This window comes from Salvelinus sp. IW2-2015, unplaced genomic scaffold, assembly GCF_002910315.2.
Source record: "Salvelinus sp. IW2-2015 unplaced genomic scaffold, ASM291031v2 Un_scaffold922, whole genome shotgun sequence".
Taxonomy (NCBI): Eukaryota; Metazoa; Chordata; class Actinopteri; order Salmoniformes; family Salmonidae; genus Salvelinus; species Salvelinus sp. IW2-2015.
Window position 1 is genome coordinate 124,571 of NW_019942647.1, and position 15,798 is coordinate 140,368.

General features: G+C 43.3%; 2 protein-coding genes and 1 pseudogene across 2 annotated transcripts; 2 read left to right on the top strand and 1 right to left on the bottom strand.

Moving 5' to 3' along the window:
* Positions 1-138: 138 nt before the first annotated feature.
* LOC112069151 (uncharacterized) lies at positions 139-7,225 on the bottom strand. Its single transcript, XM_024136440.2, has 5 exons — positions 6,570-7,225; positions 5,099-5,773; positions 3,077-3,784; positions 2,201-2,875; positions 139-2,111 (listed from the first exon to the last, which is right to left on the bottom strand). Exons 1-5 carry the CDS (start codon positions 6,595-6,597, stop codon positions 1,351-1,353), a joined length of 2,847 nt encoding a protein of 948 aa, XP_023992208.1. The 5' UTR covers positions 6,598-7,225; the 3' UTR covers positions 139-1,350.
* A 1,133-nt stretch (positions 7,226-8,358) lies between these two features.
* LOC112069153 (migration and invasion enhancer 1-like) lies at positions 8,359-11,336 on the top strand. Its single transcript, XM_024136441.2, has 4 exons — positions 8,359-8,517; positions 8,795-8,892; positions 9,788-9,864; positions 9,973-11,336. Exons 1-4 carry the CDS (start codon positions 8,489-8,491, stop codon positions 10,054-10,056), a joined length of 288 nt encoding a protein of 95 aa, XP_023992209.1. The 5' UTR covers positions 8,359-8,488; the 3' UTR covers positions 10,057-11,336.
* A 105-nt stretch (positions 11,337-11,441) lies between these two features.
* Positions 11,442-14,042, top strand: LOC112069152 (migration and invasion enhancer 1-like; annotated as a pseudogene).
* The last annotated feature ends 1,756 nt before the right edge of the window (positions 14,043-15,798 follow it).

The window sequence follows — 15,798 nt, forward strand, 5'->3', positions numbered from 1 at the left end:
ATCCACTCGCTCAACTCTCTCTCTCCCCTCTCTCTCCCGCACTCTCTCCTTGTGCAGTCTTCTCTCTCCGCTATTCCTCCACTTTCTTCACTCTTCTCTCTCTTCTATCTTCTCTTGAGATTGAAGGTAATTTAGGACATGCTCTGTTTCTGCATATCACTCTCTCACTCTCTTGCTCTCCCCCTCTCTCTCCCCTCACTCTCTCTTGTGCAGTCTCTCTCTCTCCCTATTCCTCCCCCTTTCTCTCTCACTCTCTTTCTCTCTCTTTCTCTCTCCCTCTCACACACCTGAGCATGTTGCAAGATGGAGAGCAATTGTGAATAGCACCTGAAGTGTTTCCTAACCATGTGACCTGAAGAGGAAAAACTCCATGCCCTTATTTATGAACAGTAGCTACCCAATGTGAAGACCTACAGTATTTCCCTTCCAGTTGTGAATCAGCCCAGTTCTACTGTACATGTTCTGCTTCTGCTGTAGAGAGATGAGTCATCAGCCAGTGGGCTGAGGCTGGGGCTGCAGCACCTGCAGACAGTCACCACACCACAGCACCTGCAGACAGTCACCACACCACAGCACCTGCAGACAGTCACCACACCACAGCACCTGCAGACAGTCACCACACCACAGCACAGTCAGACAGTCACCACACCACAGCACCTGCAGACAGTCACCACACCACAGCACAGTCAGACAGTTTTTCATCCTCAGCTTACCCACCACCTAAGAGGGTCACGGCTCTCAGTCTTTGTTGCTGTCAATTKTTTTTACATTGACTCGAACAAGTCATRCCATGAGCAAARACAAAAAAYGAGTCGCCCCTTGGATGGTATGATATGTTTCATGATGTAATATGTTACTTTTATGGCATGACACGTGCTGTCATCTGGACCCTGATATGTCTGTCTTTATACAAGCCTCATAAGATAAATAAAATTATCATCTAGGAAATGATCAACAATAACTGATTTAAAATGACTGGTATCTTGCATAAAAATGGAGTGAAATATTTCATGTAGTGAATAGATYCAGTAACCTATGCAGGAGACCAACCCCCCACAATTGCTTGTCAGAGGGCTCCCCCTTGTGGAAACACATGACATCATGAAGTTAATATACTGCCTCACCATTAGCATTAACTCCATCAATAAATCAATACTGTTAATTAGTTGTTACCTGAACAATGATGTTAGGGCATATTTAGATAAAACAAACCAATCTATAACTTATCATTTATGTTATTGTTGAACATCTCTCCTCTAGCAACTTTCCTCCACTTCTGCCTCCCCTGCATCAGAGGGAACAGCAGGCTTTTGTGTTGCTTTACTTTTGTCCCTGAGTTCCTGTATGATGTCACAGCTGTGATCCAGACTCTGTCTGAGGTCCAGCAAGTCTCTGCAAGCCTTCCAGGATGTCCAGCTTAGACAGCTTCTTGTCAATGGATGACAGCACCTCCTGGCCACCATTATTTACAAGATCCTCCCCAACATCATTCAGCTCTGGGCTGTTGCTGGTGAGACAGTCCTCCTCCTCTACTATGAAAGACCCCATGGTTTTCTTCCACACCATTTCAAAATAGGAGTCAATGAAGGATTCAAGCTCCTCCAAATTACTGTTCCCCCATTGGTCAATCAAGGCCTGCAYGCCTCCTGTTCTGGCAATCTCCTTGAGGGTCCTGTCCCTCAGCCTSGGGTGTCCAAGGGACTGTGTATCSACAATGTCTTCCTGTTTCTTCACCAGCATTCTTTCTGGTTCTTTGGGTTGCTCGACCAGGAGGAGAGCTTGGTGTCCTGGAGAGAACAGGGTGACRGGTTTTCTACCATTCTGTCCATTCCATCTCAGATGATGGCTCTGAGTAGYTCCAGTGTGGAGACAGTCTGGGAGGTTCACCACTAGCYTCTGTCTGCCCCCCATGTTCCACATCAGCCCCTCCTGATTCCCCTGAAGCACACTGGCCATGCAGGACAGAAACCCCTCCACATCCAGGATGGAGTGATTTGCTTRAGTCCACCATCCTCCGCTGGCRTCTGGTAGTGCCAACTCCTGTCCACCAAAGTCTGGGGCTCCTGAGTCATCTGGGGTTAGAAGGTCCTCTGAACTAGCCACCTCACACACTGCAACACAAGAGAGAGCTCTGTCAGAATAAATACATCATGAAATTATGCACTGTAAGTTCTATCTAATGTGCATCAGTCTTGCTTACCATCATGAAAGGGAGRGTCTGTGTGGTTTMCTACAAGGACCTCTATGCCCTCTCCCATCACTCCATCCATCTCTGGCTCCTGAATCACTGTGAGACTCTTCCCAACCTGTTCTCTTCTCTGTAGAACCTCCAACCTCTCCTCCACCAGCATCTCCTCTATCTTCTGTAGCAGCTCAGTGACCTGTGCACCAGTCCCCTGGCTCTTATTGTCCAACACGTGATACCTGTTGCCACACTTCTCGACAAGCCTCTGGAGGGSCTCTCCCTCACTCTCAATGCGCTGCTCGATGGTCGTGTCCCCCAGCCAGTCRCCAAAGGTGAATKGGACCATGGTTCTATTCCATACTTTCTCTCCGAGCGCCTCCAGGTGTTTTACTGCTGTTCTCCAGACAGTGTGGCTGAAGGAGGAGCTRACATTCACCACCACCAGGACCACAGTTACCCCAGAGGCTGAGGGAGACATCAGGGAGCCAGGACCCACTGACAGCCAGCCTGGTGGGTCCAAAACTGTCACAGTCTTACCCCTGACCTTTCCTTGTCCTTCCACACAGTCAGTGGCATGGCACCCTACTTTAAAGTGCTCTCTGCCCAGGATGGTGTTTCCAGCAGAGCTCCTGCCTGTGTTGCGYCCACTCAGCAGCATTATTCTCAGCTCTGAGGGACAGTAGAGCTCCCCTGTCACAAACAAATAAGAATACTGTCATGTATAACACGTCTGCTGTGGACATAAAATGTATGAATACAAAGTGTTTCATTCACATTGTCAGATTTAAAGCTCTATGAACGAATGGAAAATGTTCATCCWAAATATTTCACACCAATATGAATAGAATCAGACACCTAAAGTGCATTTTGAGAGAGATTGATTMAACTCACCTAATAGAGATCMGGCAGTCTCTCTTTGTTTCTGCCTCCTCGTCAGTCTCTCRCCTGCTCTTTTCTGTTCTTCCCTCCTCTTCTCCTCCAACTCCTGCAGAATGCCACCCTCAATCTTACAGTAACAACTGCTGTTGCATGACATCAGTTCCTCAATCTTTCTCATCAGTTCCYTAACCTGAAATCCTGAGTTGCTTCTATTGTTGAGGACATGATACCTGTTGCCACACTTCTCCACAAGCCACTGGAGGGCCTCTCCCTCACTCTCAATGTGCTGCTCGATGGTTGTGTCTCCCAGCCAATCCCCAAAGTTGAACAGGACGATGATGTGAGCCCAGACTGTGTCTGTGATGAGCTCTAGGTGCTCCTGCACAGCTCTCCTGTAGGTCTCTGTGAAGGACCGGTRCACACGCACCATCAGCAGGAGGGCATGTGGACCAGGGGAGCAAAGAGATACACTACACACTATCTCCTGTCTGTCAAAAACAGGACTATCCTGAGAGAAGTAATTCATCCACCAGCCTGGAGTGTCCACCACAGTGACTTGTCTCCCAGCAACATCCCCTGCTCCCACCATGCATTGCYCTGTTCTCCTTCTGACCTCAAAGCTTCCTCCTTGACCCAGGATGGTGTTTCCTGCTGAACTCTTCCCTGAGCCCCGAGCTCCAAGCAGCACGACTCTGATTTCGGAGAGATGACATGACTCCCCTGGTAGAAAAGAAGGAAACAATGCAACATCATAATAGATAGTGCTTTACGCTGTCATTTTTTACAAGGAGCACATGTGCGCCTAAGTTGGAAAATGTAGGAGCACAATGAGAAATATTTGTACATTTTTTATTTCACCTTTATTTAACCAGGTAGGCCAGTTGAGAACAAGCTCTRATTTACAACTGCGACCTGGCCAAGATAAAGCAAAGCAGTGTGACACAAACAACAACACAGAATTACACGTGGAATAAACAAAAGTACAGTCGATAACACAATAGAAAAAGTCTATATACAGTGTGTGCAAATGGCGTAAGGAGGTAAGGCAATAAATAGGCCATAGTAGCGAAGTAATTACAATTTAGAAAATTAACAAGGGAGTGATAGATGTGCAGATGATGATGTGCAAGTAGAAATACTGGTGTGCAAAAGAGCAAAAAAGTAAATAAAAACAATATGGGGATGAGGTAGGTAGTTGGATGGGCTATTTACAGATGGGCTGTGTACACCTGCACCGATCGGTAAGCTGCGCAGATTGCTGATGCTTAAAGTTAGTGAGGGAGATATAAGTCTCCAACTTCAGCGATTTCTGCAATTCGTTCCAGTCATTGGCAGCAGAGAACTGGAAGGGAAGGCAGCCAAAGGAGGTGTTGGCTTCGGGGGTGACCAGTGAGATATACCTGCTGGAGCGTGTGCTACGGGTGGGTGTTGTTATGGTGACCAGTGAGTTGAGATAAGGCGGAGCTTTACCTAGCAAAGACTTATAGATGACCTGGAGCCAGTGGGTCTGGCGACGAATATGTAGCGAGGGCCAGCCGACGAGAGCATACAGGTTGCAGTGGTGGGTGGTATATGGGGCTTTGGTGACAAAACGGATAGCACTGCGATAGACTGCATCCAGTTTGCTGAGTAGAGTGTTGGAGGCTATTTTGTAAATTACATCGCCAAAGTCGAGGATCGGTAGGATAGTCAATTTTACGAGGGTATGTTTGGCAGCATGAGTGAAGGAGGCTTGGTTGCGAAATAGGAAGCCGATTCTAGATCAATTTTGGATTGGAGATGTATAATATGAATCTGGAAGGAGAGTTTACAGTCTAGCCAGACACCTAGMTATTTGTAGTTGTCCACATTTTGAGGTAATAAAGCTAGAATCCTTCATTTTTGWATTACAGGTCTCACAGCAAAATATTTTGGCACATATGTGAGTAAAATGGTCACACTGTAGAGCCCTGATAGAACAGAAACATTCTAAAATCTACTGTTGGCAATATGGCAAAGCATTGTGTCCTAAGAACCATCTCAGTGATAACTCACCATTGAGCAGAGATCTCTGTTTCTGCATCTTCATCAATCTCTGCTGAGCCCTTTGRTCCACTATCCTCTTCTTTTCCTCCACCTCTTGTAAAAYCAGTCCCTCRATTTTAAAATAGCTGTCACTATTTTCTYTCACCAGTCTCTGCATCTTCRTGAACAGCTCTGTGATCTGATTTCCACCTGGTCCACTCTTCAAGTTGAGGCAGTGATACCTATGACTGCATTTCTCCACCAGCCACAGGAGGGCCGTGCCTCCTCTCTTGACTTGCTGCWKCATGTGCATGTGTCCAGGCCAGTCTCTGCAGGTGAAGACGACCATACAGTGACTCCACACTCTCTCACTGAGGAGGGCCAGGTGCTCCTCTACAGCCCTGCGACGCTTCTCACAGAACACTGAGTGTGCCTTAATGACGATAAGGAAAATATGGGGTCCCGGGGTGCACAGAGAGACACTGCGCACTATCTCCCTTTTCACCAGCTGAGGCGTGTCCTGCACCTTGAAGTCACACCACCAGCCAGGTGTGTCCACCACAGTAACCCACCCACCTGCCACCTCTCCCACCCTCCTAGAGCACGTGGTCCGCTCRTTGATGACAAACTCCTCCCTGTCCAGCAGCACATTGCCCACTTCGCTCTTCCCAGAGTTTCTGCCGCCAAGAAGGACAACTTTGAGGTCTGAGAGAGACACAAACAAGAGACATGAGAGACCGAGTTACTGTTCATGCTAGTGCACATTTTGTGTTATACTGCTTGACATTAGGCTTCCATTTTAAAGGGACTGTCATTCCCACAATGATTAACGAATAAATTGTAAAAAAAACACAGTCACAAGTACATACACAAACACACACGTACAGTCACAGGTACACACACAAACACACAAGTACATAAACAAACACACACATAGTCACAAGTACACACACAAACACAAACATGTACAGTCACAAGTATATAATAAACACACACACATACAGTCACAAGTACAGTACATACACAAACAGACACAGATAGCATGCATGTGTGTATTACGCCACTATGAAACTACTGATAACGTGGTGTATTACATTGATCAGATGTCTGTCACATGTTGCTTTATCGCACACAGTATTATGTACCTGCTGCACCACAGTATGTACTGCTACACAAGTATGTACCTGCTACACACAGTATGTACCTGCTACCAACCACAGTATACATACAGTACATGGGATATCATAAAAACATGAATAGTTGCTATAAGTAATGTTAATGTTGCCTAGAAATATAAGCTACACCACACATGATAGAAAGGGCAGTTAATCATCTTTAACTTACATTAAACTGGCCATGTTAGGGTTAGAGTAATACTTTTACACTGATTGATGCTAAAGTTTTTAAAAAACCTCACAAGCCATGTGTAAATTGTCCTTTATATACCGTACAACCTTTTTCTCAAGTTGATATGTAAGACAATTGAGATGAAAAAACTTACCACATGTTGATGAATCTCTGGTTGCCATTTCTCTTGATCTTAAGCTTTATCTGTGCTTAGTTTCTCCCCAAAATTGTTACAATCCAACTCATTTTAGTCATCATGTCAATGCCCAATAACAGTCCTTTTACTTCTGGCTAACAACAGTCCTTTTACTTCTGGCTTACAACAAGTTCCTGAAAGACTGGGGTGTGAAAGACTGGGGTGTAGCTTTTACTCTGAAGGGCGTGGACACTTGCCTTGATAACTTGTGATGTCTTTATGAGTCTGAAGGTGGGCAGTAATAAGCAGTAATAATGTTGTGTTTATAATCAAATGGGACGAGTTGTGAAGTTGTAAATATGAATTGAATGCATGAGAATTAACTGAGAATAAAAATGGGTTTAGTAGAAAGCAGATTATTCAGTAGACATTCCTATCGGTCCTAGACTATGGCGACATCATCTATATAAATGCAGCTGCCACTTCATTAAAGCTGTTAGTTGCAGTTTATAATAGCGCACTGCGATTTATTACGGGCAACAATTTTAGTACTTATCACTGCATTCTCTACTAGAATGTTGGTTGMCCCTCTTTGATGTCACGTAGGTTGATATATTGCTATGTTTTAATTTATAAAGCTCTTTTACAAAAAGACCCACTGTACTTAACATCATTACTAAACTTTAGACATACGAGATACCACACCCAGTTTCAGGGATGGCTATCTCTGGAAATTCCTTTGGTCTCTACTGAGTTTTCTTGCACCTTAATTGTGGAACAATTGGCCTCTAGGCCAATTCAGAAATCTGATTGAGGACCTTACTGATGAATGTGTTTGTTTTTTATGACTGTGTTTTTCTTTCTGCTTGCATTTTGCATTTATATTTGGATGTGTGTATTTTCTGTAATTTATGTAATTCAGGGCTAATCTGTAAAATAAACCTTGGTCTCAGTATGACTCACTGATAAAATAAAGGTTAAATTAAAAAAATTACTTCCGAAATGCTGGTATCAAGGTACTTTCCTTAGTAGGTGATGTCGGAGTTCAGCATGTGGGAGAAGTTGGAGCTCAGGGATGACAGACGAGCTTCCCAATAGTAATTACCAGTTGGAGGGCCATTCAATTTTTACCAGTCGTATATGTGGTAAATACTACTTTCCCACTTGGTTATGAATGCAGCATAAGTAAGGAGCCAGCCATTTATTGCAGTTAAAGAGACATCAACAAGCCACTCCTCTGAGTCAGCATGCCTTGCAAAGTAAAAGATAAGGAAGACAAATACCCAACTTTATGACATGACTCATCCGTCTGAGTTTGTCATCTGCCCAGCCCACCTTTGTCATTGCAGTACATCTGTACAGTTATTATCTTATGTTGACCTGCCCATGACTGAGAGGTAGTATATACATCATGTTGTTAAGCATGTCTTAATGAATTGGTGCAGTCTGATTCCGATAGGTAAAAACTGCAATCTTGCATACCAAACATTAATTTTGACAGCATTCCTAGAAAAAAAATGGCAAACTATGCAATGGACAGACAATTGTCCATTGTTTTAAAATACTGCTACTGCAAATGTTTTTTGCTTCAAAGTTGGATTGCAGTGTCACCAATAACGAACCAAACCTCACCTATATGTCTATAGTATTTGCCATTCAAACATATTATCAATCATCTCAAAGAAGGGAAGAAGAAAGGGAAAGGATGGATGCATTTCAAAACTATTGGAACAGGTCCCTGCTAGTATTTTCTTCCTGCTTTTTCTCGCTCCTCCCACCTCTGGTTACGCCAACCAAAAGCATTTCTCTGCTCATACGCTTTAGCTAGCAGGTTAGCCTTTTTAGCATCTGTGTTACACAATCGTGTCTTTAGGTCAAACCTGAATCAGCTTATCGAGAAGAAGGAACTAGCAAGCTAGCTAGTTTCTTCAACAGCCATGGGTGTGCAAGTCAAAGTCGAATACTGGTATGTTTATTTTCCATTTATTGGATTTTTTGCCTTTTTTTAAGCAACTCCCATGCGTTTTAGCTAACTACTGTAGCTACAGTAGCTAGCAGCTCGAACCAGCCACTTTCATAGCGCAGTGTACCTACTCTTCTATTATGAAACGGGCTATGTTTTATGCTAGCTAACGTTAGTTGATGAATGTTTACCTTAGACATTGCTTGAACATTTTCCCCCAACTACTTTAGGGATAATTATTCATCACTAAGCCATGTTTTTGTTTTGTCGTTGTCTTTAGCGGTGGATGAGGGTACGAGCCCCGCTATCAGGAGCTCGCGCGGGTTGTCACCGCGGAATTCACTGAAGCGGAAGTGTCGGGCTTCGTAGGAAGGCAAGGTAAGTTGGTCCTTTCCACATAGCCTACTACAGACAATACAGGTATGTACAGTGTTGGTAAGTACACTAATAATGTGAAGCATTTTGACATCGTTACATGTTCTTCTATACTCACTGGACAGTTTATTAGAGGTGTGTGTCACCCTCATGCCGGGTTAGTGCAAAGGCTGAGTGAGTAATGACAGTGGCACTGCCACACGGACCCCCCTTTGCCTCCAGAACGCCCTGAAATATTTGGGGGAATGGATTCTTCAAGTCAGACACATTCCAAAAGGATGTTGGTCTACACTGATGCAATGGCATAATGCAGTTGCTGCAGATGGGATCGTGGTACACCACCGCCATCAGCCTGTACCATTGACACCAGACAGGATGGGTCCATGGACTCATGCTGCTTACGCCAAATCCTGACTGCCATCAGCATAAAGCAACAGGAACCGGGATTCGTCGGACCAGGTGACGTTTTTCCACTTCTCAATTGTCCAGTGTTGGTGATCGCGTGCCCACTGGAGCCGCTTCTTCTTGTGTTTAGCTGATAGGAGTGGAACCCGGTGTGGATGTCTGCTGCAACAGCCCATCCGTGACAAGGATGAGATGAGATGTGCGTTCTAAAATGCTATTCTACACACCACTGTTGGCACCAACAATCATACCGCACTCAAAGTCACTTAGGTCACTCGTTTTGCCCATTCTTCTAACATCCAATCACACAGCAATTGAATGCCTCTGCCGGTCTGCCTGCTTTATACAGCTAGCCACGGCCACATGACTCACTGTCTGTAGGAGTGAACCATTTTCTGGGTGGTGTACCTAATAAACTGGCTGGTGAGTGTATGTCTCTACTATATTCCCAGACTACATTGTTTTCCTTGATTTGATGCTTTTGTTTCTGCAGGCAGTTTTGAGATTGAGATCAACGGGCAAGTAGTTTTCTCCAAGCTCGAAACAAGCGGCTTCCCATATGAAGACGACGTAAGTTGTTAACTTCTTACAAGGCTGTCATTTTAATGTCTGACACACTGTGTGTGTCAACTGCCAATGACTACCCACAATGACACAAGATGTCTTGTCCCCCTGCAGATCATGGACGCTATACAGAAAGCCCATGATGGCAAGCCAGTGGAGAAGATCACCAAGAGCCGCCCGCCTTGTGTCATCCTGTAGATCTCCTCTCCCTCTATTCTCCAACCCTGCCCTCTCCTGACAGCASCATGCTGAAGACAGGACAYTGCGCATRCATCACTGCCACTGTCATTATTCACTCAGCCTTTGCACTACCCGGGCATGAGGGTGACACACAACTCTCTGTTGAAACTACACTAGCAGAGTTGGACTAAGACCACTGTCTTTGATTTAGAGTACAACCTGTCGTAAGGTTTTGTTGTGCCTTCTCTCTCCCCTCTCTCTCTGCTCCCATTGAGGTGTTCCAGGACTTATATGATTACTGTAGACCAAAGCTGAAAGGTTTATAGTATGATGACCCCAGTCCTGGCAGCTCCTATGTTATGGGATCAGAGAAATGGAGGAGACCGTAAGATCGAGGGGCAGACGGGTTGGGGGGAGCACCCTATTATATTCCAGAAGCCTCATTGCCTGGCAGACAGTTACTGCCTGATTGTTCTAATTCCTCTCAAATAATACAGCACCATCATTGGCCAGACATAAATAAAGTTTTGATGAACGTAAAAGATAAATGTTATTGAGTACCAAAAGCAAGATGGGAAGGAGCTCAATTATTTTCTGCCCTCTGAAAATAATTCTATCACCTAGCTCTAAGCATCATAAGCCCTGTTTCCCAACTTGTATCCTGTACCCTACTATGATGATGAATGTGCTGCTTGAACCTGTCAATGCAATGTTTGTCAATTTATTTAATAAGATGTGTTCTAAAGTGGAGACACTTTAAACAAGGTTGAAGCTTAGATTTTTAACGTTTTTTTTGTGTTCAGTTCTGTCACAACTTTTATTTCTCTTTAAAACTAGTGTATCTCAATGTCGGAACTTGGATGTAATCAGGTTTTTTTTCTTCAGTTTTGTCCATCTTATAGCTAATCTGCCTGGAGCATTCCAGGCAGTGTCTTTAACAGTGAACTATATCTCTGTTTTGAACTGTTCTCTTTAGCCGATACGTGAGAAACACTGTAGTATCCAAACCTCTTGTGAATTTGCAATTGTATACTGCCACTGAATCATAGATAATGCATTTTCATTGACTCAGTGGCTTTTATATATGATCAGCTTTACTATTAGTAGAGCTGACCTTGCAAGTCGATAAATCCTTCGTTGTTTTGAAAGCCATCTCTCACTGGTCTGTTTATGTGCACAGTTTATTGAATATCATCTCTGAATACTATTTTTTTCTGTTTCCCAAGGCTGTCAAGTATGATACCCATTAGGAGAACTTCTATCACAAAATAAAGTTATGGATTATTTAACTGTATAAATATGTTAGTATTGCCTTAATGTGTCATGCTCAAAACTACTTAACATGCTTTTTCTTCTCTTTGTTTCACTTCTGTAATAACTACTCAACTCCATTAGAATGGAGAACATGTCTGTTCCAAAGGGCTATGTGACAACATATTACCATATTATTAGTGTTGGCTCATTCACAGGTCTGAACTCTCCATACAGTACGTCCCCATGGCAACATAGCACCTCAGGTGTGTTACTCAGGTCTCGGTAATTACTCTCTTGTTGATGCTCACATTCAGACATCGAATGCCACTGTCATGTAATCATTCTATGGGTGGAACAGCTGTAGGCTACACCCACGCTGTAATGTCAACACAGAGCCAGCCATGACAACTGCAGTAGGAAGAGAAAGGCCTTTGGAGCAAGAAGCATCTTGGTACGTTTCATACATTGCGCCTGCCTTGATCAAACCCTGTTGACTGGCTACAGTAAAGTGTGTCCGAGTTTTTCTTCCTGTATTGAATGTGTTAAGCAGGTTTGCGGTCAATTTTAATTAATTAGATTCAGGAAGTAAACTGAAATTGTAATTCCACATTGAATAGATGTTCAGGGCAATTTGAATTTTTCTTCCTGAATTAACTGGTGTTCAGCTCAAAATACCACTGCCATCAAGCTAGCAATGTACTTCTGTTAACTGAAATGTTTCCAACTCACTCTGAGTAGGAATAGATCCTCTCAGATATGACATTTTGTGGAGGTGTTGTTCCTGCATGTTATGGTCTTGACATGGAATCCAATACCCTGCCCAGCTATATTATTGTCTCAATACACATTTCAATGTTTTTCTAGAACTTATCCATTACTATAGAAAAGGATAGAAACTTCAAATAACTCAGGATGATGAGCCTTTGGTGTCTCGATTGTCAATGGTTTTTGTTTTTGCAATGTTTTATTGTTTTACATGAAAAAACAGTTAACTATCGTGTAGTAACTTGCCTGTTTCAGTTGATCACTGGCCCAACCCTACCTGGGACAGTAAACGTGTAATCCAATATACCCTATTAGACTTATAACTAAGGAGGCAGGTTACGATTGCTGCTATTGTATTTTCATATTGAGGTTTCTTACTCCTCCAACCTCAGTCATCRGGGCAAAACACCTTTACATCAGCGAAGCACAATCAAGAAGAAAGGAGTYAGAAGAAGAATCTGGGTCAAAAGCCATGGGTGTGGTGCAGATCAGAGTGGAGTACTGGTAGGTTTATATTCATTTATATCTGGGAGGATGCGTTTGTTTAACAAAGAGGCTGGAAACTATGGAAGTCATGGAACATTTCCATTATGCAAACTATGGAAATATGGCAACTGCCATACCTTTTAACATTCAGGTATGTTGTATGTTTTTATGCCGTTTTAATTATTCATCACAGTTTTGGTTTTCTATCACTGTTTCAGTGGCCAATGAGGGTACGAGCCCCGCTACAAGAAACTTCAGCAGGCTGTCGCTGTGGAGTTTCCTGAGGCGGAGGTGTCAGGCTTTGTAGGACGAAAAGGTCAGCTGTATAACCAATCAATCACATTTATTTTATAAAGCCCTTTTTACATCAGCAGTTGTCACAAAGTGCTATACAGAAACCCAGCCTAAACCCCCAAAGAGCAAGCAATGCAGATGCAGAAGCACAGTGGCTACAGTGAAATGTATTGTTGTCATATTTACCTATTCTTTTTGGTAAAATACCAGTTTTCATACTTGTTTTGTGTATGTGTCCATCAAGGTTAAACCTACATTTGTTTTGAAGAGAAGTGTAATGCTGTTGTTTCTGCAGGCAGCTTTGAGTTGGAGATCAACGGGGAGCTGGTCTTCTCCAAGCTGGAAACAGGTGGCTTCCCCATGGAAAAGGATGTGAGTAAAGGAAGCTTTCTCCTCTGAAGTTGCAGAACTGTCAACTTCAGACAGTTTGTTTACATCACTGAAATTCACACAAATATTTTGAAATTCACACAAATGGTCTCAACAATGTGTATGCCCCTTCAGGTCAGGGACGCTCTCCAGAACACCTATGATGGCAAGCAAGTGGAAAAGTGGACCAGAAATCGCRCACCTTGTGTCATCCTGTAGATCTCAGTTCCCTCCATCCTCCAACAGTTATCACTCAGACCAATGCTGCTGTCTGTCACCACTCACACAGCAGAGACTCCTTTCTGTTCCTTCTCTCTCTCTGCTCCCATTGKYGTGTTCCAGGACATTATATGATTACTGTAGCCCAAAGCTGAAAGGTTTATAGTATGATGACCCCAGTCCTGGCAGCTCCTATGTTATGGGATCAGAGAAAGGGAGGACATGTGAAGTCTGGTTGGGTGGAACTTCCTTATTCCAGATCTTCRATGCCTATCTGTTTACAGCACCATCATCAGCCAGATAAACGATACATTTGAGCTGCTGAAGCCTGTCTCGRGTTGTGTTACTGTGTATTGATCTCCCATATTGCAACTGATGCTTTGCAATTAGCTTTAAGTAGAACTGGTCAGTTGAGTAGATGAATTGCTCGTTATGGTAATGAAGGCCACCACCCACTGGTCTGTCTGCTACACTAACGAGACATCAGCCCATGTTCATCACACGCCATTTGAATTATCATCGCTGAATACTGTTATTGATMGCTGATGACAATGTTTGWTACCCACTGYGAGGACTTCAATCTCAAAATAAAATGACATTGTTTGTTTTCTTCCTAATTGTTGTCATGTTCAGAACCCAGGCTTTACTGYCAACACAGGAGGAAGGAGGAGACCGCAACCCATACAGACACTTGTTTTCACTGAGGCACATTTGTACACTAGAGGGTGACACAGGCAAAATCCTTTGCCTACAGTTTTCTATTACTTGCCATACTCAACTCAGRGTTAAAAAGTCCTATTCTGTYAAGTGATATTTGRTGAATTAGTTTTCACATGTATCTGACTTCTACAGTATMTTCTGCGTTGTGTYCTGTCTGTTGAATTCCTTTTGCTTGGTTGATGGTTTTSCACTTTGGCCCTTTATGAGTTTCTGCTCCTTGGGTGGTAAGTGGCTGACACTGGCTAGGTGGGTCCAGGGTACAGGCTCTGGTAAGGAGTGATAATTCATGCAAGCCTGCTTGCTCTATGCCTGATAGAGCCTATCGTCTCAGTCTATGAGCTCCATAGTACTGTCACCGTCTCTGCCGCCCATTTTGTGCCACACAATTCCCCCATCAGAACTTTATGAATTGAAGCATTCAAAATTAGCATTGTATAATTCATATATGATTGGGTTGCCATGATAATTTTTGCAATAGACCCCTCCATACCAGTCAACAGTAATTTCTCAACTCTGTGAAGTATGATGTTTTTATGGTGTTATTGGTTTTTCATATGATTTGTTAGAGGAGATTTCCTCCTGCATCGGTTTCGATCAATTATGAAGCTGGTAAGTGACTGTATGTCACAAGAAGGATGCAACCAACAGCCTCTTAAGTTTGTCAATATTGTAGCTAATGGCCGGGAATACATTGCTCCTTGCGGGGATTGAACCGAGGACACCATGACTCCCAAGACAAACAACCCCAAGAGAATTATGTCCTCATCTATGTTCTGCATATTACGTACGATAATGCTAAAGAGGTACAGTACAGAGGCATATGGACACAGCAGATGCACCTCAACTATTAATGATAACCGCCCTGTGCCACAGCAAAATTGCAATTTTCTCTATCCCTGTCCGTCTCCCTCTCTCTCTCAGGCTTCTCCCCTTTTGATTTGTCCTATTATTTATTGTTTTCTCAGTAATTCAATACCTTTGATACTCCCTCAACAAGACACACTATTATCATTCCCAGAATGCTTCAGTTCCTGCTTATAACATTTAATTTACATATACATAACATAAAAGGCTGATCAGATCACATGTTCACAATGAGTACATTACAATACCATTTAGCTCTGAGACAGGTGCCATAAATTGAATGGGAAATAGCATAGGCGCTATAGTAAACGGGGAAAAATTGTGAATGCAAAAGCCCAAGTGCAGTGAACATCTAGAGCCCTGAAATTCAACTCGAAGCCTTGAAGACAGTTCCACTCCATTTTTTCATTGTTCCCCTCTAATAAGGGACCGATTTAGACCTGGGACACCAGGTGGGTGCAATTAATTATCAGGTAGAACAGAAAACCATCAGGCTCCGGACCTCATAGGGTAAGAGATGAGTACCCCTGCTCTAAAGTAAACACATGGGTGTGGTCCCTGTCTCTTATACACATCTAGATGTGTATAAGAGACAGGGTGGTGGAGCATCAATAACATTTGCGTTTAAAGTAACAACAGTTGTTGAGTGGTAACAGGGGATGTTATTGATTTCCTCAAAGTTACCTCGCCAAAAAAAAGAAAGATCCAACAAGCATTGAGCCAGTTAATAAAAATGTATTTCAACCGGGCTACACGGTTTTTCAATTACAAGGGCCAGCATTTACAGTA